The 25,989-nt window shown below is 36.5% G+C and overlaps 1 protein-coding gene and 1 non-coding gene across 2 annotated transcripts in view; one reads left to right on the plus strand and one right to left on the minus strand.

Moving 5' to 3' along the window:
* Positions 1 to 25,989, plus strand: part of GTF2E2 (general transcription factor IIE subunit 2) — a 63,531-nt gene that overhangs the window by 15,337 nt on the left and 22,205 nt on the right. Inside the window, exons 2-5 of the mRNA XM_065899969.1 lie at positions 3,427 to 3,518; positions 9,660 to 9,767; positions 11,363 to 11,545; positions 17,060 to 17,153. Coding sequence (XP_065756041.1) covers positions 3,427 to 3,518; positions 9,660 to 9,767; positions 11,363 to 11,545; positions 17,060 to 17,153 — 477 coding nt within the window. The remainder of the gene's footprint in view (positions 1 to 3,426; positions 3,519 to 9,659; positions 9,768 to 11,362; positions 11,546 to 17,059; positions 17,154 to 25,989) is intronic.
* LOC136141938 (U6 spliceosomal RNA) lies at positions 2,760 to 2,866 on the minus strand. Its single transcript, XR_010657797.1, has one exon. It is a non-coding gene; the product is annotated as a U6 spliceosomal RNA (small nuclear RNA).

The raw sequence follows: 25,989 nt of genomic DNA on the forward strand, positions 1-25,989 counted from the left end.
AGTCTGTGAAAGTTAAATTGCAAAAGAATCCTCAGTTGGATGTGTAGAGATAGAATGATTTTCTTACAGTGTATTAGAGTTGTGGTCTAAGCTTAACAGTCAAGGGTTTTTTTTTTTTTTTGCGGTACGCGGGCCTCTCACTGTTGTGTGTGGCCTCTCCCGTTGCGCAGCCATGGCTCACGGGCCTAGCTGCTCCGCGGCATGTGGGATCTTCCCGGACCGGAGCACGAACCCGTGTCCCCTGCATCGGCAGGCGGACTCTCAACCACTGCGCCACCAGGGAAGCCCAACAGTCAAGGTTTTTATTTATGGGAGTGGCTACTAGAACAACCATAGACTGGGTAAATGCTATGCAGACTTATTTTTTAAAATTATGGATAATTGGCACATTTGTTTCTAGGGCCAATAAAGGGGTATGTGGAAATATTCTTATTACGTTCATTCATTCAGTCAATTAATATTTATTGTTGACTGTGCCTGGCATTGAGTTAAACACTGGAGGCCTTATGGTAAACAAAACTGTATGTGCTTCATGATTGACCATATGCGTGGTGCTTATCCTTAGCATATTGTCCTTAACTGTTATTTATAGTCTTTCCAGTTAGTTGTTTATTTAGTAGTGTAGAATAAATGTAGTATTATTTTCCTAAAGTCAAACAAGAATTCCCTAAATATGCATTTATGAATTTCTGTACTGTGACAAAATATCCAGTTTGAGATGGAATAACCTGTGATAAATATTAGTTAATGATTCTTACACAAGACATATCGGAGTTTACAACTGGATTTGAATCTTTGCTCTGCCACTTATTACTCTGAGCTTTCTGAGGTTTAAAATGAGACAGTAAAACCTCCTAAATAGGATTTTTAGGAGGGATTAAATGGGAAAATCATTTAGCACGGGTCTTGGAAATAGTAGGTGTTCAATAAATGTTAGTTACTATTATCATTATGAGTTTCCTGAAACCTTGGGAAAATGAACCATGTAGGAAGTATTTCATAATTGAAGTAGTAAATGTGAAAGCACACCTATAAGGCATTCTTTGTTTTTTTAGAATTTTGCCAAGGGAGCAGAGTTTTATTATTTGTTTGTTCGTTCGTTTATTTATTTATGGCTGTGTTGGGTCTTAGCTGTGGCATGCAGGCCCTTGGTTGTGGCGCGTGGGCTTCTCTCTAGTTGTAGCGTGTGGGTTTTCTCTCTCTAGTGGTGACACGCGGCTCCAGAGCATGTGGGCTCTGTAGTTTGTGGCACGTGGGCTTAGTTGCCCCACGGCATGTGGGAATCCTAGTTCTCTGGCCAGGGATGGAACCCGCATCCCCTGCATTGGAAGGCAGATTCTTTTCCACTGGATCACCAAGGAAGTCCTCATAAGGCATTCTTAATATTGCTATTTTTGAAAACATAGTAAAGAAGGCTTTAATGTGTCAATTAAGTTATTATATTATTAAAATTGTAACAAAGTTTTGTTGTTGTTGTTGTTTTTACACGGTATGCGGGCCTCTCACTGCTGTGGCCTCTCCCGTTGTGGAGCACAGGCTCCGGACGCGCAGGCTCAGCGGCCATGGCTCATGGCCCCAGCTGCTTTGCGGCATGTGGGATCTTCCTGGACCGGGGCACGAACCTGTGTCCCCTGCATTGGCAGGCGGACTCTCAACCACTGCGCCACCAGGGAAGCCCAACAGTTATTTTTAAAGGATAATTGCATATGAGGTCTCAAAAAATCATTCAGTAAAGCCTTTTCACTAACTAATCTCAAAGGAATATTATGTTGCCTTCTAGAAGCTGTTCCTGTGGATCTCTGACAGTTGTTAATTTGACTTGTGGTTATTCTAATGCATTCTTTTGTTTAAATTATTATTACCAAACTGGTGCCAGAAATTGACTCTCCCCCCTTTTATTTAACCTCTTCCTTTGTGGATCAGCCACATGGGAACTTTATAATATCTGATCTGATGCCTGGCTAATAGAATGTGTACTTATGAAATGTCTTCCTGGTATTTACAGTGGCTTTTTTTTTACTCTTCCTGCCTATGGCTAATAGAATGCATTTGTGATGCAATGGTAGCATTAGGATTTCTGCCTGTAAATATGCAACAGAATGGTATATGTTCTGAACCAAATGATCTTCTATGTAGATTGCTCCTTGTTTCATGCTACATCCTTTTTAAGTATCCACGTTTAGGCAGTGGCAGTGCTTATGTGTTTTTTTTTTTTAACGTCTTTATTGGAGTATAATTGCTTTACAGTGGTGTGTTAGTTTCTGCTTTATAACAAAATGAATCAGCTATACATATACATATGTCCCCATATCTCCTCCCTCTTGTGTCTCCCTCCCACTTTCCCTATCCCACCCCTCTAGGTGATCACAAAGCACTGAGCTGATCTCCCTGTGCTATGCGGCTGCTTCCCACTAGCTATCTGTTTTACATTTGGTAGTGTATATATGTCCATGCCACTCTCTCACTTTGTCCCAGCTTACCCTTCCCCCTCCCCATGTCCTCAAGTCCATTCTCTACATCTGCATCTTTATTCCTGTCCTGCCCCTAGGTTCTTCATAACCATTTTTTTTTTTAGATTCCATATATATGTTAGCATATGGTATTTGTTTTTCTGACTGACTTTACTGTGTGTGACAGACTCTAGGTCCATTCACCTCACTACAAATTACTCAATTTTGTTTCTTTTTATGGCTGAGTAATATTCCATTATATATATGTGCCACATCTTTATCCATTCATCTGTCGATGGACACTTAGGTAAAAATATGGAATGATTCACGAATTTGTGTGCCATCCTTGCGCAGGGGCCATGCTAATCTTCTCTGTATTGTTCCAATTTTAGTATATGTGCTGCCGAAGCAAGCACAGTGCTTATTTTTTTTATTCCTAATATATCTTTAAAATTTACCTTAAAATAGTTATTGTATCATACTTTTTATTAATTCCCATTAATCAATACCCATTTACTTTTTTTAAGTTGATAAGCAGAAATTGATGTCATTGGTGATAAATTGAACTTTTTATCCCTTGGAAGTAATCCACTCACTTCTCTTGGTTTTTAAGGTTGTTAGAAAAGCACTATGGATCAGACTGAGATTTGTATTGTCCTCTTGTTTAATAAACCTTGCTTTTAATTATGGTGGAAATCTAATCAGACTTAAGGAAAGGGTGAGATAAAGGTACTTATAAAAGAAATGTATTTTAATGCCTTTGAATTATTTATACTTTGCTTCCATCCTTGGTGAGAAAATAATTATGCATGCAGATTTTGAATTTGTCACCAAAATTTTATAGGGTAGAATTTACTAGATAGGAAGACTCCAAAACAAATATTTTACCAGAGTTAAAATCATCTTAGTTGCTTAAAAGTCAGTAATCACATTTAATATGAAAATGTTATAATTGCTTTTTGAACCTCATTTTCAGATCATAACAATGGATCATTTAACTTGAAAGCTCTATCAGGAAGCTCTGGATATAAGTTTGGTGTTCTTGCTAAGATTGTGAATTACATGAAGGTAAGTACTTTTCTCAGCTAACAGAAATTCTGTTGACTTTTGGCGGAAGTAGGGATTGGTATTTTCAGAAGTAAATTTGTATATACATATCAAAATTTATCAAATTGTATGTTTCAGTATTTGTCATTTATGTTATGCCTATTATACCTAAAAACTGTAAAAAAAAAAAAAAAAATTACTGCCTGAAGCCTTTTACATTGTATCAAGTTAGCATTGCAGTGAGTCATCTAAGTGTATTTGATTTACATTACATTACATTAGTTCAAGTACACAATTTAAGCCCACCATTTCATTTAATAAAATTGTGCTCAGGCAGTAGATACAGTCACCTCTTAGTTAGTCAATACCTGCTGACCAAACCAGTGAGAAAATGTGAACGATTTACAGGATATTACTTCCATTGATGTGAGAAGTAAAAAGCTACATAGTTCAGGCAGATGGTGGCTTTTCTACATCTTGAAGGAGAAAATTTGAGAATTACTGTCTCAGAAAAACTTTGACTCACAAAAGAATTGGAGTTTAATGTTTGATGAGAGATTTAGTATTTCTTGAAGTAAATTTTGAAGTTTTGATGGTATGACATTTTGACTTTACTAAGGATTCTGAACCCTAACTTAATTTATGAAAGTGAAATTTCATTTATAGCTAAAATGGCTAAGTGATTTCAGATTTACCCCCCTTGTCTGCCAAACTCTTATTCCCATTTAGTTACTAGTTGTATCTCTTGAAAAAAAGTCAAAGAAAGTACTGTATTTGTTATTATTTCAAATTTCAGCTATTCCTTAGTATATAAATCAAATTTTATGTGAAGTCTTTTCTTTTCTAATTTAAGAGACCTGGTGTCTGTCTAGGTATATCTGAAATCTGTGGTTTGTATTTGATTTCAGGTAGAAATGTGTTAGTTTACAATTTCCCATTATCAAATAATATACTCTTGACACTTAGGCATTTACCTTTCATTCCATCCATCCATTCCCCCACACGGTAAGCAATACTAAAACCTACTATCTGCTATTATGGCACGAATGGTATGAATACCCAGACGAAATGTAGGCCCTTGAGGCTGTCAGTCTTTTGAGGGAGACTGACATTTAATGTCATGTTTTTGCTACTCTGCTAAAAACAGTTTTCATTTATCTAGAGACCCTTATTGCTTTGTTAATCTATGACAACGATCTTCAAATTTTTACTCATATGTTCCCTGAAACAATTTTGAAAAACTGTGTGTTCCTTTCCACATATTTAAATTGATAAGTGTAATTTTTCAGCAAAAGGTTTTTTTTAAATTGAAGTATAGTTGATTTACAATGTGTTAGTTTCAGGTGTATAGCAAAGTGATTCAGGTATACATATATGTATATTCTTTTTCAGATTCTTTTCCATTATAGGTTATTACAAGATATTGAATATAGTTCCCTGTGCTATACAGTAGGTCCTTGCTTATCTATTTTATATATAGTAGTGTGTAGCTGTTGATCCCCAACTCCTCACACCCCTCCCTTCCCCCTTTGGTAACCATAAGTTTGTTTTCTATGTCTGTGAGTCTATTTATGTTATAACAAAAGTCTAAATAGTGACACAGGATGCAATTTCTGGCATATTGTAATATTTCAGTAAAATACAGCACTCTTAAATTTATCTAAGGGAATCTAAATGCCATTTTTTAAAAATATGAAAACAAACTTTAGTGGTTGGAAATTTTAATTATTTTCCTTTCAAGTTGTATGTCAGTTCTGTTACTCCCACTGAATTTTATCCTAATGTTATATATTTTAGTGTTTGGAAATCTTCTATTGATCATCTGTCAAACTCCTTTGTCACAATAATTGTATATAAATTGAAATTAGGGATGTTTTCCCTGTAACCATAAGGCTCTAAATATTTTCTGGTTTGAGCCATCATTATAATTATTATTACCACATAGTTGATTAGAATAACATAAATATATTAAAATTTTGATTAAAATTCACTTTGTATGTAATAATTATGCAACGGAAATCCATTTTTAATGAAATAAATGGAGCTGTCTTATCTCTCCAGTGGTTCTTGTGTCTGGAGATAATATATTATTTACTGATAGAATGAAACAGAATTTGGCACCAATTTCCTGTCTTATTTTGAGATCTTGCAGGTTTAAGTGCTGAGAAATAAATGTTCATATAAATAAGTTCATTCTAATTTTGTGATAGCAAAACCTTCCAAGTTGTATGCCAGAAATTACATGGTGATTTATCATCAAACATTTATCAGTGGACACTTCTGTTAGGTCCTTCTTCAGTTTTGTTGAAAGCAAAAGAATGGGAATCACCTAGCTTGCCAGAGGATTTGTTACCTGGTCCTTAACCATCTACTTAGTTTCTAGGAGATGTATCAAAAAGGTTTTACCAAGACTGAGTAAATGTCTAATTATATCAGCTTCCTCTTCTTCCCCATATCGGTACTTTGGTTAATCTGATATATTCAGAAGCAATTGAGAAAATAAAAATACTAGTTTCAACACACCTTTGCAGTGCAATATTTTTTGATGAAATGCTTTTATCTTAGGTGTATAAATATATTTTTGCCAAAACTGTCAGGTTGAAGGTTTAGCATACTCAGTTTATGGAAATTATTTTCTGGTTAACAAAGCTAGTCTCCATTGTCAGACCAACCAGATATACCAAACTTATTTTTTATCATATTTTAAGTAATATAAAAGTCACTGAGAAATATAGTATGGAATGAATACTAACAGATACTACTAAGGTAGTTGAGATTAAAATTATAAGGATCAAAAAGAATGAATTTTTCCATTTTTATATAATGTAAAAAATAAATACACAGGCTACCATCATGTAACATTGCATCATTATAAATAATCAAATGTTTATGAAGCAAGGATGTGTTAAACAGTGTGTTATTCCTTTTCTAAATGTGTGTGCTTGTATCTTCCATCTCTGATATTCAGCTTTTAGATATAAATAAAAGGGAATGATTCAAAAATAACTAAATTTTACCTTGGGGTGATTAATGAAGGAGAAGTATACCTATTGCTAAAAATGAATTGGTTTTACAGCTAGCTATGACTTATTTTTTTAATAGGAGTTAGAAATATTAAATATTTAAAGCATAATGAGAATTGACTAATTAGAATGAAAATTTCATGATATGATTTGATAAAGTAGGTTTTAACTACCACATTGAATAATGCAAACTCAGTCTAAAACAATTCCTATGTGGTTTTTGTCTATGGGTTTTTTGTAGCATGATTTGAACATTTTGGTAGTCCAAGAAAATATTTGTTATATTTAAAAGAATCAGCCTCCTTTATTGATACTGCTTCAGTTCTTTAAATGTGCGTTTTCTTCAGGCTAATAAATATTCAAGGAATGGATTTTGAGAATTGCTGAAGAGAATTACTTATATGAAAATACCTGAAAAAATCTATATTTATCATTAGATACTTCTTACCATGTTCCCTTTATTTGGAGATTCTCCCCTAAGAGTGATGCATTCTTGGACAGTATGTCATGGAGGTAGGGTGTGTGGGGATGGAAGAGACAGAATTGTTTACAGGGAACAGCTCTCAATTGCCCACAAACTGTAATTCATCAGAATTTAGAATGTCATAGCAAGGGCAAAATATCCTATTTTTAACTCCTAGAAAAATATTTAGGACTGGAAGAGACAAGAAGCCCCGTCTATAGTGGATAGTTTGATACCTCAATTTATCATTTATGAAGGCTTCCCCAAAACAATATTCTTTTGACTTGCCCTTTTGGTTGAGTCCCTGGAGTTTAATATACCTCCAGGTATTGCAGTATAAATTCTGGGTGGAGGTGAGAGTTATACCTTTTTTTTTTTTTTTTGTAAAAAGGGGGCAGGCCTGTTTTGAAAGGGAAAGAGTACATTCGGAAGTGTACCTTGTGTACCCTTTTTGAAGAGCTGATAAAACCAAGAACTCAGAAAGAAAGGAAAAAGGCAACACAAAATACGCCTCATAGTTTATTCATTTACTGATGGAAGAGCTCTTTAATTGCTCGATGAGAATTATGTAGAAATTATATGGAGAAGGTTCAAGAGATACCGTTAGGTCCATATGAGGCACTGCTCTAGTTCTAAGATGACAAATCAGTTGTGCACTTTGTTTTTGATGGCATGATTTTTCTCTTGATCTCACTGTTATCCCTTTATGTGGTTGTATCTCAGTTATGTAAAAAATCATGTTGAAAGATTTGGTTAGTTTGGTTTAGCCTAGCTCATTGGTTCTCAATGTGTCATTCTCCAACCAATGGCATCAGCATCTCCTGGGAATTTGTAAGAAGTGCAGATTCTCGGCCCTTCCTAGACCTGCTGATCTGAAACTCTGGGACTGCAGCTCAGCAGTCTTTTCACAAGCCCCTCCCTCAGGTGATTCTGACGTACACCCCCGTGCCACTTACGTATGTTTTTTCTTTCTTTTTTTTTAAATTATTTTATTTTTGGCTGTGTTGGGTCTTCGTTTCCGTGCGAGGGCCTTCTCCAGCTGCGGCGAGCAGGGGCCACTCTTTATTGCTGTGTGCGGGCCTCTCACCGTTGCGGCCTCTCCCGTTGCGGGGCACAGGCTCCAGATGCGCAGGCTCAGTAATTGTGGCTCACGGGCCCAGCCGCTCCGCAGCATGTGGGATCTTCCCAGACCAAGGTTCGAACCCGTGTCTCCTGCATTGGCAGGCAGACTCCCAACCACTGCGCCACCAGGGAAGGCCCTACATATGTTTTTTAACTTAATGGTTTGTCCTGGTACATCTTTCCAAATTAGCACATAGAGAACCTCTGTATTTTCTTTCTTTTAACATCTGTATAGTAGCATAGATGTGCTGTAGTTTATTTAATCAGTCCTCTATTGATGGCCAGTTGAGTTTTTCCAAATACAACTTAGTGTTGTAATAGTTCTAATAGTATGTCTTAATAAAACTAATGTTTCTGATTTTCCTTTTACAACAATGCTGCTTTTCTACACTGTGGTTTATCTGTAAGGTAAATTCCTAGAAGCCAACTTGCTGGGCCAGGGGTTTCAATGCATTTATATTGCCGAATTCCCTCTGTAGGAGTTGTATCAATTTGCATTCTTACCAGCAGTGTGTGAGAGGGCCTGTTTCCTTACAGCCTTACCAGTAGAGTTGTCAAGCGTGGAATTTTGCCGGTGTGATAAGAAATACCTTAGTGGAAGTTGAGTATCTTTTCATGTGTCTAAGGTCATTTGTAGCTCTTTTTTTGTGCTTTTTGTGTTCCTGTCTTGGGTCATTTTCTTGTTAAGTTTTTGGACCTGTTAAAATATTAGGAAGGCTAACTCTTTGTGATATGAATTGCAAATTTTTTTTCTCAGTTTGTCATTTGATTTTATATAGCTACAAGTTTGAACTTGGTTCTCTCTGATTTTTTTTTTTTTGTGGTACGTGGGACTCTCACTGTTGTGGCCTCTCCCGTTGTGGAGCGCAGGCTCTGGACGCGCAGGCTTAGCAGCCATGGCTCACGGGCCCAGCCGCTCCGCGGCATGTGGGATCCTCCTGGACTGGGGCACGAACGCGTGTCCCCTGCATTGGCAGGCAGACTCTGAACCACTGTGCCACTAGGGAAGCCCGGTTCTGTCTGATTTTATAGTCCATTCTTTTCATCACTATAATTGTACTGCCTTAAATAATACACATTCCGCATTCCTGAATAGATTAATTTACTGGTAACTATTATTTAATGCATCTAGCATTTTACCTTTTTTTTTTTTTTTTTTTGGCGGTACGCGGGCCTCCTACTGTTGTGGCCTCTCCCGTTGCGGAGCACAGGCTCCGGACGCGCAGGCTCAGCGGCCATGGCTTACGGGCCCAGCCACTCCGCGGCATGTGGGATCTTCCTGGACCGGGGCACGAACCCGTGTCCCCTGAATCGGCAGGCGGACTCTCAACCGCTGCGCCACCAGGGAAGCCCGCATCTAGCATTTTAAAAGTGTCTTCCAGGGAATTCCCTCGCAGCCCAGTGGTTAGGACTCTGTGCTTTCACTGCTGAGGGCCTGGGTTCAATCCCTGGTCAGGGAACTAAAATCCCACAAGTTGCACAGCGTGCCCCCCACCCCCCCAAAAAAATCATTAAAAAAACCTGTCTTCTAATAACAGTTTCTTGCTGCAATAGACACGGCATCAGCGAGGAGATACACATCCTCTTACTTTAGAAGAAATTTTGGATGAAACACAACATTTAGATATTGGACTCAAGCAGAAACAATGGCTAATGACTGAGGTAAGAATAGGCTTAAATTATTGTAAAAAAAAAAAAAATTGCTCTAACTAGGGTTTTCATATACTGAGATATGATAAATTTTGCTTTTTCTTAAAAGAATTGGTATAGGGTTTTTGTTCTTTAAACATACACATTTTGAGATTGACTTAGTTTTATATAACCTTATGTATCTATTTAAAAATGTCAAAGACTTTAGCATAAAGGTTATAAAGAAGTCAGTCATTGTACCAGTTTTTAACTTTTTACAGAATAATTGATGCTTATTTTGAATTGCTGAATTTATAATGTACATGTTGGCAGGTTGTATTGTTTCTATGTTTTAGGACATTTAAAGCATGAGGTGTTATAGGGAAACCAAGATATTTTGTTAAGTAAGATACTTGTTATACCGCTACTGCTATTATGATTTGATAGTGATGTTACTGCCTCTAGCAGATTACTTGGAAAAATAATCATGAACATTGTAATATGTTCCACACAACATTGGAAGAAAAGGAATCCCCAACCATCAGTGACCACGCTAATTTGGAAATGAGTAGCACTTTAAAAGTTGAGATATTTGTCTCTTTTCTGTTTAAGTATGAAATGACAATTTAATAAGACAACTTTCTAGGACCAGTGCTGATTCTAAAGACCAAATGTAAACTTCCTAAAATAGAATTTAATTTATTTTATCGAGCAAATATTGTTCTTGATTTTACTAATGTAAAATGAACCAGTTAGTATTGTTGTAGCTCATTATATTAGTGATATACAAATAGTGGTAATCCACATTTAAATTTTGATGTTTTACCTAATCTTGAAATTTCATGGACTACCCACATTAGGTAAAGTTTATCTTAATTACTATTCTATTCTCCTTCCTTTCTTCTTTCTGTTTCTTCTTTTTATCCTTTCAGGATCAGGCTGGCAGCTGTAGAAGAAAATTAATAGGGTTGCTCTTTCTTGAAGGGCTTTCCTTCTGATACTAGCTATACAACAAGACTGACTAGAAACATAATTATATTCAGTAATTTCTGCATTCCTACTCAGTTTCGATCTCAGCTGACAACGTGATAGGTAAATTTCTTATACACACTAGTCTGGTCCTTTTCAGTTCCTTCCACAGCTGCTAGTGCCATTTGATACCATGTGGAGCAGACTGACTATTGGTATTTTCATCCCACTGTAATGTTTCTCACATTATAATCCCAATATGTGATAAACTATACTTTGAGGGTGGGGTAGGCAGTACCCATTTCACTTTGTCTAGTGATGTTAATAGGTGTTTTATTGATCCTTACCTCTTTTGTCTTCCGAAAGAATATGGGTACAGCGTTCTTCAAAGCAGTTGTAATAAAGTGGTTTCTTTCTCATCCAAAGAATCTATATAAATAATAAACAGTTTCTTTTATAAAAAATGAGCACCATGCTGGTTTCTACCTGTTGTTTTGGATCCTGGATGTCCGGTGTTTTAGATCTTTTGATATCCACAGGATACTTTTAGTTTGCCACTGTAATACGAGTATTGTGGTTTTTTAATAATTGGTAGAATTAAATAATGTATATATGGTATTTCCTTTTGTTAATATGTCCAAATTGTGTCACTGTTACAGGCATTAGTCAATAATCCCAAAATTGAAGTAATAGATGGAAAGTATGCCTTCAAGCCCAAGTACAACTTGAAAGATAAGAAGGCCCTACTTCGGCTTTTAGATAAGCATGACCAGCGAGGCTTAGGAGGAATTCTTTTAGAAGACATTGAAGAAGGACTGCCCAATTCCCAGAAAGCTGTCAAGGTAACCTCTCTTTTCTTTCTATGCCTTAATATAATTTGAATTAATAATATCTTTTGGTTTTAAAAAATATCATGACTTAAAAAAAGTTATTTTTAAAACCTCCTCCATCATATATACTTGGGGTTGTTACGAGCCAGTTAAAGATTTGAAATTTGTTTTTTGTGCTGTAGAGCAGGACAGAGCATAACCATTTTTGTGGAACTTTTGACAGCTCCCTTTTGTGTTGTTGTGTATGATTGATTCTTCAAAATATTTCTGGAAAGATTTCCTCAAAGACAGTCTTTTTCTTATAAGTTGTTATGTTTGTATTTAAGAACTCCTTCAACAACGCTTGTGCATATTGCTAACCTGAGGGAATCAGAGGCATTAAAACACAAGAACATTTATAATTTGGTTGTTTCGAATTCCTAAAGGGGCTATCAATCAGTAAAAGTGATAGAGTTTACATTTCCTGTTTAAATTTTCAACTCTCTTGGGAAGGCTGCGAGTCTCTGTTATTCAAAATTGCTAACGATTGATGTTAACCTGTAAGCAGGTTCATTCTTTTTGCTACCTGTGGAGAAAACGTGCTTCTTTCTCTACTTCTTGGTAATTCAGTTACACGTGTTAGCCTTTTTGGTATTGTCCCACAAGTCCCTTAGGCTGTGTGTGTGTGTGTGCGTGTGTGTGCGTGTGCACGCACGCGTGCTTTTGGACTTTGTTGTTGTATTGATCTGTTGTTAATTGTACTTTTTTTTACCTCCAATTTGTTATTAAGCCCAATTGGTTAATTCTTTATAGATTGTATTTTCAGTTCTAGACCTTTTTTTTTTTAACAATCCCCTCAAGAGAGGTTTTTTTTTTTTTTTTAAATATTTATTTGGCTGCACCAGGGTCTTATTTGTGGCATGTGGGATCTAGTTCCCTGACCAGGGATTGAGCGTGGAGTCTTAACCACTGGACCACCAGGGAAGTTCCATCTAGACTTTTCATTCTTTCTTAGGTTTCTGTTTCTTTTCTGAGATTTTGTTTTTTGTTTTTTTTCCATTCATTACAAGCATATTTTACATTACATCCTGTGTGTAATTTCTTGTAGCTGCTTTAAAATTCTCCTGATTTCAAGAGCTGGGTCATCTTGGGGATGGTCTGCTCTGAGACTTCGTCTCTTGAGTACGGGTCATGTTTTCTTTCTACATATACCTAATTTCTGTTGAGTCTTGAACACTGAATTATATGGCTCACGATTCTGTTATATTCCTCCAAGGAGTGTTTTTGTTTGTTTATTTTGTTTTTAAGTGGGCATTTGTCTTGACTAGAGTCAAACTTCAAACTTTGTATTCTCTGTGGTGGATGGCATATGACACATCTGTTTTGTTCTTTTAGCTCTATTCTTTTTAAAATGTCTTGTCCAGAGATTAGTATAGTAGTTTTCTTCTGGTGGGCTGATCCCTTAGGAGCTGCTTGGCCATTACCAGATGAAGAACTGTTTTTAAGATTTTCACTTAAGTGTCTAAGCTTAACCTGCACAAATGTTGCAAATAATATGTGACCAAAGTTGATAAATTGTGCACTATTTGTAGCATGTTGAAAGGTAGAACTACTGAATCCTAGCTTAACAGTTGGGAGTGCTAGGTACATTTCCTGCTCTATTCTTTTTCCCATTTTGATACAGGCTAGTATTGTTACTCTTTGGTAGGCTTTATATTACATTCTAAAGTAGAATAGTAACGTAAACTGATAATTGCTTTTTCTATTTTAAATAATTTTGTGATGTAAAGTCACATTGTCACCCTATTTTTTTTTTTTTTAACATTTGGCTTCCACTTTTTTTCTTTTTCTTTTTTTTTTTTTGGCTGCGTTGGGTCTTCGTTACTGCACGTGGGCTTTCTCTAGTTGTGGCGAGTGGGGGCTACTCTTGGTTGCAGTGTGTGGGCTTCTCATTGTGGTGGCTTCTCTTGTTGCAGAGCATGGGCTCTAGGTGTGCAGGCTTCAGTAGTTGTGGCACAAGGGCTCAGTAGTTGTGGCTTGTGGGCTGTAGAACACAGCCTCAGTAGCTGTGGAACACGGGCTTAGTTGCTCCGCAGAATGTGGAATCTTCCCAGACCAGGGATCGAACCTGTGTCCCCTGCGTTGGCAAGTAGATTCTTAACCACTGCACCACCAGGGAAGTCCCTGTTACCCTGTTTTTAATGGCTCTCTTCCTTAAGGAGTAGAGCTGAAAAGCGGTCATGAAAAGCACACAGTCTGTCATTTGCAAGCAGTATTATTTCTAAATTGTTCGAAGCCCCAAGTTTTAAAAAATCCTCACATTTTAAATATGTGAAGATATGTTCTAAGTAATTTCTCAAGGGAGAAATTTGGCCTAATTAAGTTAAATCCCTTCTGTGCTGTTTCCTTTTCTTCAGTTCTTGGTGGAGATAGAAGATAACTTCTACTGTCATTTTGTTGACCATATAGACAATGAGAGAAACCAGTGACTGTTCCAGATTATTCATCTCAGTAGTTGTTTTTTGGGGGTTTTTTAATAATTAAATTAACTTCCAGAATAATTTTAATAACTGTGTTTGTGATATGGTTTAATTTTAAGATGGTGTATTGAATCAACTAAGGGTTTTTTTAATTAAAAATTCTTCTTAATTGTAAAAAATGATCATAGTAAGTCTGTTTAAATGCGTCACATACATAGTTATCAAAAAATTATTTTGTGGTAAGAACTTTTAAGATCTCTCTTAGGAACTTTCAAATATGCAATACAGTATTATTAACTATAGTCATCATAATGTATAGTGCATCTCTGTGACTTATTTTACAACTGGAAGTTTGTACCTTTTGACCCCTTTCTTGCATTTTGCCCACCCCTTGACCCACTCACTGCCTCTTGGAACCATCAATCTGTTCTCTGTATCTGTGAGCTTATATATATATATATATTTATTTATTTATTTAAGATTTCACATATAAGTGAGATCATACAGTATTTGTCTTTCTCAGTCTGACCTACTTGACTTAGCATAATGCCCTCAAGGTCCATCCATGTTGTTGCAAATGGCAAGATTTCATTTTTTTTTTATGGCTGCGTAATATTCCATTGTTTATATATAACACATTTTCCTTATCCATTCATACATCATTGGGCATTTAGGCTGTTTCCATATCTTGGCTACTGTAAATAATGCTGCACTGAACAAGGTGGTGCATATATCTTTTTAAGTTAGTGTTTTCATTTTCTTTGGATAAAAATACCCAGAAGTGGTATTGCTGAATCATATGGTAGTTTTATTTTTAATTTTTTGAGGAACCTCCATACTGTTTTCCAAGGTGCCTACATCAGTTTACGTTCACACCAACAGTGCACTAGGGTTCCCTTTTCTCCATATCCTCACCAAGACTCATACCTTTATTATGTTGAGGTATGTTACCTTGGTATCCACATTGTGGAGAGTTATCATAAGTGGATGTTGAGTTTTGCCAAATGCTTTTTCTGCATTTACTGAAATGATCATATGATTTTTATCTTTCATTTTGTTAATGTGCTGTATCACATTGATTGATTTGCAGATATTGAACCATCCTTGCATGCCTGGAATAAATCCCATTTGATTGTGGTGTGTGATTCTTTTAATGTATTGTTAAATTTGGTGTGTTGACTATTTGGTTGAGGATTTTTTGCATCTATGTTCATCAGGGATATTGGCCTGTAATTTTCTTTTCTTGTAGCATACTTTATCTGGTTTTGGTATCAGGGTAATGCTGGCCTCGAAAAATGAGTTTGATGAACTGCTTCAGTTTTTTGGACGAGTTTGAGAAGGATTGATATTCTTCTTTGTTCAGTAGAGTTCACTAGTGAAGTTATCTGGTCCTGGACTTTTGTTTGTTGGGAGATTTTTGATTACTTATTCAATTTCTTTATTAGTAACTGATCTGTTCAGAATTCCTATTTCTTCATGATTCAGTCTTGATAGCTTATATGTTTCTAGAAATTCATCCATTTCCTCTAGGTTGTCCAATTTTGTTGGTGTACGTTCATAGTAGTCTCTTATGATTCTTTGTATTCTGTGGTAGTATTTGTAATGCCTCTCATTTCATTTCTGATTTAATTGAGTTTTCTGTCCTTTTTTCTTGGATAGTTGAGCTAAAGGTTTGTCAATTTTGTTTATCTTTTCAAAGAACCCGCTCATAGTTTCATTACTCTTTTCTGTTGTCTTTTTAGTCTCTATTTAAACTTATTTCCACTCTAATCTTTGTTAGTTCCTTCCTTCTACTAACTTCATGCTTCATTTGTTCTTTTTCTAGTTCTTTGAGGTGTAAATTTAGGTTATCCGACATTGTTCTTGTTTTTCGATGTAGGCATTTATACCTATGAACTTTCTCTTAGAATTGCTTTTTTTTTTTAACCTCTCATTAGTTTTGGTATGTTGTATTTTCCTTTTTTTCAAGGTATGTTTAAATTTCTTCTTTGACCCAGTGATTAGCAGCATATTGCTTAATTTCTGCATATTGCTTAATCTCTGCATATTTGTGAATTTTCCATCTTCTTATAATTGATTTTTAGTTTTACGTACCATTGTGGTCAGAAAAGGTGCTTGATGTGATTTGTTAAGGCTCGTTTTGTGGCTTAACATATTAACTATCCTGGAGAATGTCAAGTGTGTACTTGAGAATAATGTGTATTCTGTTGCTTTTGGATGGGATGTTCTTTATATATCTGTTAAGTCCATGTAGTTCACACATTGATGCCTAAGGCTGAGATTATTGTCATCTAAAGGCTCATAGATTGAGACTTTATTTCTGTGATGAATTTTACCATCATCATTATAGTCCAGATTACTGCTACCAGGCTTTCTGCATTCTTGTTCTCATTAATTAATAATAATGAAATATCTTATATCAATTTTCTTGTCATTGCTAGAGTAGTAGAAAATGAAAAATGTTTAATTGTCAACTGTGCTCAGTGAAAGCTAAAAGATAGTAAAGACTACTCAAGTCTTTTATATTTTCTTTAAAGATGATGCAGTATTTTGGGCAGTGCAGGAAGAAAACTGAAGGATGGCTATTTATCTCATAGTTGCACACACATTTTTAGGTGATTTAATCATTCTTCCATTTTCTTACTGTTCTAGCTTTTCAAAGCATAATTGGAAATGATAGATGGATAATGATGAGTAACAAAATATTTCAAGGTAAAGGAAAAGTAAGAACAATGAGTTTCCACAGTTTTTCTCACAGATTAATGAAAGGGTCCAGTAGACCCAAATTGTAATTGCAGCATAGATTGAATTTTGTTCTATTTAAAACAGTTTTTTTTCTTTGTGTACTTTGGATGATCTCTAAGAATAAAAGTCTCAAAATATCAATTCTTAAAAATAGAACTGCTCAAGAAAGAAACTCAAGAATTAAAATTTGGTCTAGTGGACCCTAATGGTGTACTGAGGGTTAAAGGAAGTGGGAGTCCTTTGTTGTTTTAAAAAAAAAAATTTTTTTTTTCTTGGGTGATGTAATTTGGAGTTAACTGAAAATTTTTTCTTTATCTTTAAGGCTTTAGGGGACCAGATACTATTTGTAAACCGTCCTGATAAGAAGAAAATTCTTTTCTTCAATGATAAGAGCTGTCAGTTTTCTGTGGATGAAGGTGAGCCTTTCTGTATAGATACTTTCTTTAATTTGCAGACATGTTACAAATTTAGGGTGACAGAATTTATAATATTATAATACAATTATAACTTAAATTTTATAATACTGCTTTTTTAGCATTATCATCTCAACGCTAATAACTTCTATGTCTAATGTATTGTTTCTCACAATGCAGTTTGAAATGTGTAATTTGAAAGATTTTAGGTACAGTCATAGTATAGCAGTTCATGATTTCTTATGCTCATAGCTCTGCTGTACCAAGCAGCAGTTTATTTCTGTTGTTTTACAAATATTACTTCATATCTTGATATGAAAGCTTGTTTCAGGATGGGAAAAAGAATAAACTTTTTGTGGAGACTGATATTCTCTTAAATAACTTAGAGTTTTTTGATTATGAAATTGGATAAGAAAGGAGATTAATTTTTTCTTTCTGGCAATTTTAGAGTTGTATGCTAAGCTCTGTGTTGTCTTGTACTAAATGTGTGATACTTACATTTTGGATTTTAGTTTAAAATATTTCATCAATATTTTCCAGTAAAATAGTAATTAAACAAGGGTTTAGTCACAAGAAATTTCTTTTCTATACAAGTAGATATTCTCATGTAAGCAATTATGTTTTACTCTAAACTTGTATTAATTTTGAAGTTTTATCAGAAGGCAAGAAAAGGATTGAATGTCATTTTAATTATAAAATTTCAAAAGTGATACAAACTCCCAGCAAAATATTCTAAAAATATAGAGGGACATATAGTACGATAGTAGTATAGACTGCAAACAGTGAAACTATTGCTGTAGTCATACTGACTATTTTTATGACATTAAATGAAAGAGTTTCTGTTGAATGAGTAATTTTGTATAAGAAGTGCATTTACAAATCTTGTCCCTATAGAGCCCAAACCTGTCTTGATTATGACTTGTAATTTGTACAGTAACCCTAAGGTTTTCTCTTATGTGTTATCTGGCTGTAGATAATCAGGCTTGTGGTGCTGTAGTTTCGTCAACCTAAGGTTACTTAGATGACCATGATTTTTTGTAGGAAATAGAATATTGTATTTTTGGGAAAATCTTCATCCAGAATACCTTGTATTGATATATAGTTGGTTCTTGATAAATGTTTGTTAATTAAATGGAATTTGCAAAGTATTCCGGCTCTTCTATAATGCCATTTCTAATAAAGTAAGCTTCCTATATGTAAACAAGATAGTAGTCAGCTCCTTCTGTACATTGTAATGATAGGTGCTCATTTAAGAAAGATTTGGCTGAGCAGTGTTTGTATTGCCTGAGTCTCTTTTACTTGGAATTTTGGTGTTATGTAAACTTTTATAATTGTCAAATTGATTTCTTCCTTTTAAAAACTTGATTTTTAAGTCCTTCTGAGTTTAAACAAAGAAACAACCGATTCCTTTATTCTTAAGCATAGTTAATCCATTTGAAGAAGATTTTCACAGTATTAAAAAAAAACTTATCACAAGTATCACATGTTCAAATAGTAAGGAAGATCTTACAATAAACAGCAGATGTGCTTTTCCTTTCTCTAGTTCCAGTCCCTTTTTTTTCTGGCAAGTAACTTAACTGGTTTTATTTTAGATTCTTCTGGTGGTTTTTCCCATCTTGCTAAATAATATGCTCATACTGTTATTTTTTTTAACTTGAAACATCGTCTAATGACTTATTCTTTATCATCTCTCTGATTCCAACACGTATCTCTCTTTTCTACTTCCCAATATAGTACATCACTATTTTTAGTTTCTCTTTCATTTATCTTGGCACTTTCAACAACGTAAACCTTCTCAGTGGGAATTTTTAGTATTAAGTCTGTTCTGTAGATGGCAGCATAGTGTAGCATATCTGTTCTGGAAGCAGATGTTTAAATTGAGGCAAGTGTTTGATATGAGAGAGATTGCAGTAGCTCTGTAAGAGTAGCATGAAACTGTAGGATTTCTTGATGGTATTTCATTGGAGAGATTTTAGGAGCACACTTGGATTTAGCAGTAACCCTCATAGTACTCCTTACACTAAGCCATTGTGATTTTTGTGTGCCTTGTGTGTGCTTTCTGTGGATACTATTGTTTTAACTTTGGTCAGTGTTTTCCTGTTTTTTTTTTATTTTTTTTGCGGTACACGGGCCTCTCACTGCTGTGGCCTCTCCCGTTGCGGAGCGCAGGCTCTGGACGCGCAGGCTCAGCGGCCATGGCTCACGGGCCCAGCCACTCTGTGGCATGTGGGATCTTCCCGGACCAGGGCACGAACCCGTGTCCCCTGCATTGGCCGGCGGACTCTCAAGCACTGCGCCACCAGGGAAGCCCCTGTTTGTGTATTTTTTACCTACAGTTCTGTTCCTTAGTATTACCTGATTTCATTTGCCATGTTATATGGCCTTTCGCAAGGCTTAAACTCCTCCCATCTCCTCATTACTTGGCTATAAAGACAAAATGAGGATTTTCACTTTTTGCACCTCAGATTATAAAAGTAATCATATATGCTTTTTAGTAAAATCCCACACATCTAGAAATAAGTGCTGTAAATAGTTTAGTGTTTATTTCTCTAGTTTACTTTCTGTATACTACAGGTATTCAGTGATGCTGTGTGGCTATTTATTTTTAGGATATTATTTATTTTATTGTTTATTTATTTATTTTGGTTGTGCCAGTCTTAGTTGCGGCACATGGGATGTTTGTTGTGGCATGTGGACTTCTTAGATGCAGCATGCGGGATCTTTAGTTGCGGCATGTGGACTTCTTAGTTGCAGCATGCGGGATCTTTAGTTGCGGCATGCCTGGGGAATCTCATTCCCTGATCAGGGATCAAACCTGGGCACGCTGCATTGGGACCGCAGAGTCTTACCCACTGGACCACAGGGGAAGTCGTCCTGTGTGGCTATTTAGTATTCTGTTTTATAGGTGTCTCTGATGCATGGATTTTTAAACACTTAACATTGCTGCAGCAAATATCCTTACAGACCTGATACGGTGGATGTATGTATATGTATTTTTTATGTTAATGAAACAGCCATATAAATCAGGAAAATACTGGGAAGGTAAACAAATTATTTTTGCATCTTTTAAAGATCTTTACTGCTATTGGTGAAATACATTACTAGATTTCTCAATATTGAACCATCCTTTTAGTCCTAGAATAACCCTTCTTTGGCGCCTGTATTTCTGCATTCCTTTTACTAATGTATTTAAGGATTTTTGCCTTTTTTTGTGTGCTTTCTCAGGGTTTGGTATGGGTGTATGCTGGATTCATAAAAAGAGAAGTGCAGATTTATATTTTTAAAATTTATTTCGATATTTGTAATTGTTGAAGCACATTATACATACTCAGATATAAATGGAATATAAATGAAATAGCTGTTTACATTTTTATATAGAATTACCATTGAATGTGATAGCTACAAGTGAACTAATGAAGGTGTGATTCATTCGCAACTTATATACCATAATTGGTGTTTTCCTTAAGTGATAAAGAATTCTTGGTAAAGTTCTAAAAAATAAAAGGTGTAGCTTTTCTGTGATTACAAAGGTTAATCATACTGTATTCATATACATTATACACTTTATATTCTTAGAAAATCAAGTGTGTATTAAACCAGTATAAGAAATACTTTGTTTATATACATAAAACAGAATTGGGTTCTAGGCTCAGTTTATTATAAGTTGGTATTTATCATTAATCTGTATACTTTCTAATAAGGATAGTTGGGAGGATGCAGGGTTTTTCAACCTTGGCAGGATTGATATTTGGAGCGGGATAATTTTTTTTGATAGGGTTGTCGCAGTGCATTTTGGGATGATTAGCAGTATCCCTCGCTGCTTTAGATGCCATTAGCATCCCTTTCCCCACAGTGTGACACCCAAAGATGTATCCAGACATTACCAAAAATTCCCTGGGGAGCAGAATTGCCCAGGTTGAGAGTTATGTTAAAGGTACAGTTTATGTTTATAAAACAGAAATATTACGATATGTTGTCTTCAAGCTTCTTTTCCTGCGTTCCTTCATTCAGCACATTCAGTGATATGAGGGATAGCAAAGTGAATGAGATTTCTGTCCTTGAGCGCAGGCGGAGGGTGGAACGACATGGGTACGCATATGGTACAGCATGTCACTGTGGTGTTCATACAGTGCTGTGGAGACCCTGGGGCTCACAGCCACCCACAGGAACCTCAGGGGTAAGATGCTGTTCTTTTAGTTGAAAGTGTCGGTATTGCGTAAGTCACTAATTTTAAAAACGGAGGTTTTTTGTTAATGATTTAAATTATGTGTTTCCAGAGAAAACCTGTTGAAAACAGATACACATCTTTTTATATATATATAAATTTATTTATTTATTTATGGCTGTGTTGGGTCTTTGTTGCTGCACATGGGCTTTCTCTAGTTGTGGCGAGCGGGGGATACTCTTCATTGTGGTGTGCAGGCTTCTCACTGCGGTGGCTTCTCTTGTTGCAGAGCACGGGCTCTAGGCTTGCGTGCTCAGTTGTTGTGGCTTGCGTGCTCAGTTGTTGTGGCTCGCGGGGCCTAGAGCGCAGGCTCAGTAGTTGTGGCGCGCGGACTTAGTTGCTCCGCGGCCTGTGGGATTTTCCTGGACCAGGGCTTGACCCGTGTCCCCTGCATTGGCAGGCGGATTCTTAACCACTGCGCCACCAGGCAAGCCCACAGATGCATATCTTAACATTTGTCTTTCTCACTGTCCACCTGTTTGTCTTTTTTTGTATTTTATTTCTCAAAATAATTACGCTGATCAAGTTATTTGTTTTAGCTCACTAGGTGGCAGTCTTAGCTATAGAGAGGAAATGTTGAGTGGGCAAGCTTTCAGTCACACTGAAGATTCACCCTTCATTCTATCTGTGATAGAAGCAAATGTCCAAAAATGAGATATAGCATAAGTAAGGAGAAAGTCTATTGTGTAGTAATTAAAAAGAATTAAATAGGTAAGTGAACCCAGAGTAGTTGGACTTGGGTATGTGTTTTATTTCAGAGGTATTTATTTTCTTAAATCAGAATCTTATTCATTAGAGGCAGTATAAATGCAGTGGTCAAGAGGATGGTCTGAGTAGTTGATCTGTAGGTTTAACTCTTGGCTCTGCTCCTTACTAGCTTAGGCAAGATACTGCCTAGTAATACTTAACCCCTCTCTGTCTGAGATTCCTCAGCTATAAAATAGGAATAGTGATATCTGTACTTCAGTGGTCCTTATGGGGATTAAATGAGCTAATATAAGTAAAAATGCTTAGAGCTTGGAACGGAACCTGGCACATAGTAAGAATAATAGTATCAGCAGGTTAACTATTATTAGTAACATTAAAAATATAAAATAGTACCAAAATATTAGGTGTTTTAATCTTACTTATCTGGTTACTTTATTCCACTATCTGGTTATTAACTCAGTGGATCTGTGGTTCTGCAGTTGGTTAGACGGGTAGCAGAGAAGCAGAGTCAGTTCAGTCGGAGTGCTGATGTGTGGCAGTGACATACTGTTAGGTGGTGTTTCTGTATGAAGTCCGATAACAATCTGACTGTCCCCCCATTGCCGGTAACTTGTTCTTTTCTGCCTGGAAGCTTCAGCGATTTCAGCTTTATCCTTAGAATCTAGGACTCCTCCCAGTAGCTACTCCCCTGGGGCCCTGATGCTGTTTTAGGTCATTTTTTAATAGCTGTGTGGTATTCCAGATAGGGACATACTTTAAAACACTTTTTCTTAATGCTCCACAAAGAGAAGCTTAGTGTTTGCTTTATTTTTTTGCTATATGCTATTATAAATAATGCTCAGTCCTTGCACATAAATATATGTACACTTGCTTGGTTATCTCCTTATTGTAGTTTTCTTAAAGTATAATTGGTGGGTCAAAAGATAAGGCATGTTTGAAAAAAATTTCAGTAGCCTGCCTAATGCCCATCCTAAAGTTTGCACCAATTTTTGGGACCAATTTATATGCGAAGGTATCCATTTCTTTACCCTCACTAGATGTTTTTAGTTGACTTTGCTGGCCTCACAGAAAATACAGATTATCTTGATTTTAATTTATATTTTCTTGCCGTGATTTTTATAAAATTTACACCAGTTAATTTCTCTTTGTACCTCTGTCAGAAAATCTGAGCATTTTCTGTCCCTACAAACATTAACAAGTAATTAAATTTGGGATCTTGTGAGATCCTGTTTCTAAAATTAGGCCCTGCCTTCCAGTGTTCATCTTAAGTATTTATGCAGCTGTAATACATTTACACAATAGATGTATTATTTAAGTACTGCAACAGCATTGAGCTAAGGAAAGCCATGGATTAAAGTAGAAATGTTTCATTGAAACAAAGACATTGAAGAGTTTTTATTCAGGTATTTTCGTCTGAATACAGCTCAAGTGATACTTCTTTTAGCAAAAGGAGGTAGTTAAATTTTGTTTTAATGTCCTTTCAATTCCACTGTACTATGAAAATGTATAGTGTTGTATATTCTTTCTGGTGGTACAGTAACACAGACTGGCTTTCCAGACCATTCCTGTCATATTGCCTCTGTCATTGTGTCGTAAGTGGCCTGAGGTATATAAGCTCTGTACACATCAGGTACAAAGTGAAAGCAGTTTCAGTCTTCAAGGAGCTGAAATTTTGCAATGCTGCTAACACAGAGGTTTGGTAAGAAGTGAACTGAGTGAAGTTTAACACTGAATGAAAGGTGTTTTTATTACATGTATTTTTTTCTCCTTACCTTTTTCTTATACAGAGAGAAGTACACAGTATAGTTGTTATACAGTTATATCATGTATTACTTATTCTAAATAGTGAGTACAATTTTTACACGTTGATAGTTAGAATTTAATGTCATATTTAAAACGTCAGAACTATTGTGTGTGACATAATTCCTTCAGCAGCTATGTAAATCTGACATGTAAATTCCCTGATACGGTGTACATTTTAAGATAATTTGTATGCCTTTTTGGGATTAGATGTTTTTGTTGCTGACGTGGAAGTTTGACCTGAAGATATTTTCTCTCATACATGCCTGATGTGAGCAGAGCTAGCCATGTTAGTCACATTGTTCTCAAAGCTTGGCTAAGAAGTAGATAGTTGGGGGCTTGTAGCTTTCACTTAGAGAAAGCTGGAGAGAGCACTGTTCCCACTCTTGCAGCAACAGCAAACCCTGGGCAGCTGCAAAGTTGCAGTTTTCTTGACTCCATCAGAGAGCTGAGGTTGCAGGGCAACCACCTAACCTGAAATGGAAGGAAAGGCAGGCACTTCCAAGAAAAAGGTGGGATGGAAACACTTGTTTACCTGGCACAGGGAACATGACCACTGCTCAGAAGAATTCAGTTAAAATGTTTAATGACCTGCTAAACGCTTAGTGTGGACTAGCAAGCGAGTATAGAACCCCTGGGGGCCACAGACACATGAGAGTTCGCACCCACTCACAGGCTGTTCTCCGCAGACTGCCCTCGCTGCTTACAAAGCAGAGGCCAGGGTCGGGGGAACTGGCATTATAGGGCAGGTCTGGAGGAGGGGAACAGTAGACGCTTCCGAAAAGACATGAAGCCCTATCTGACTTCTCCTTCCTCCCTGTCTCCTATGAGACAGAAGCCTTCAACTCCTGTGAGAAGAAAAGAAAGAAAAACCCTCTACCTGGGGGAAGGGAGGAATGTATGCTGGGCCCAGAACCTTGGCAGAGGGGGCAGGGCAGGAGCACTGAGAAGGCTACCCCCAGACACCTCGGAACATAGGGCTTGTCTAAATAAAGCTGAGGCTTAATCGGAATATCAGAGAACTCCCACCCACCCCCACACGGGCTGACGGATTTGGAGTGACAGGTAGCAGTGGAATTCCGTGAGAGTCGCAGGAGCGCGGAGGCTGACAGACCATCCAGGGTGCAGCGTAGGGAAGACCTCGAAGCGCAGGTTGAGCGGACACTGAGGAAAAGCCTCTGGCGAAGCAGGCTCTACCCTAAACACCCTTAGGTATGGCTAGAGGTATTTGGAGCCTGTGGTGCACTGTGGGTAACCATAGCAGCAGCAGACTCCAAACCAAGTTCACATTCTGACAATAGAATGCCTCTACCTCCACGCGCTGAAGGCCTAGAAGAAGGAAAGGCGTGCCCATTCCCAGCACAGAAACTATTTACCTCAGTCTCAGCTGTCCTACAGAGGATATCCTGCTTTCAGAAAAATTATGAGGCATAGAAAGAAGCAAGGAAAAGCAAAGCACTTTTGAGACAAGGGAATTTACAGAACCAGATTCTTAGGGCACAGATATTGCAACTGTCAGACATGGAATTTAAAATAACACTGGTTGATATGTTAAGGCCTCCAGTAGAAAAGGCAGACAGCGTGCATGATTAGGAAGGACATTTCATCAGAGAGATAGACATTATAAGCAAATCAAATGAAAATTCTAGAAATGAAAAGCACAGTAACAGAGACAAGAAAGCTCATTAGTCAACTTGGCATAACCAAGGAAAGAATCTGTAAACTGCAAGATAGGCCAGTACAGATTAAACTGAAATGCAGAGACAAATGTGAAGAAATGCAGCAGAGTCTCCAGGAGCTGTGAGATGACATCAAATGGTCTGAATTTCTAATTAAAATCTCAGAAGGAGAAGAGAAAGAGAATGGGAGAGAAGAAATAATGACTAAGTATTATTAATTATAATGATAATTAATGATTATAACGAGTAATTAATGATAAACACCAAATCAGAGGTCCAGGAAGCTCAGAGAACATGAGGCGAGATAATCCCCCAAAAGAAACAAATGACAGAAAAAACACCTAAGCATATCATTTTCAAACTGCCAAAAACTGAAGAAGAGAAAATATTGAAGTAGAGGAAAAAGCTCATTACAGAGGAAAAAAGA

Source organism: Phocoena phocoena, chromosome 21 (genome assembly GCF_963924675.1).
Source record: "Phocoena phocoena chromosome 21, mPhoPho1.1, whole genome shotgun sequence".
In the NCBI taxonomy this organism is placed as follows: domain Eukaryota; kingdom Metazoa; phylum Chordata; class Mammalia; order Artiodactyla; family Phocoenidae; genus Phocoena; species Phocoena phocoena.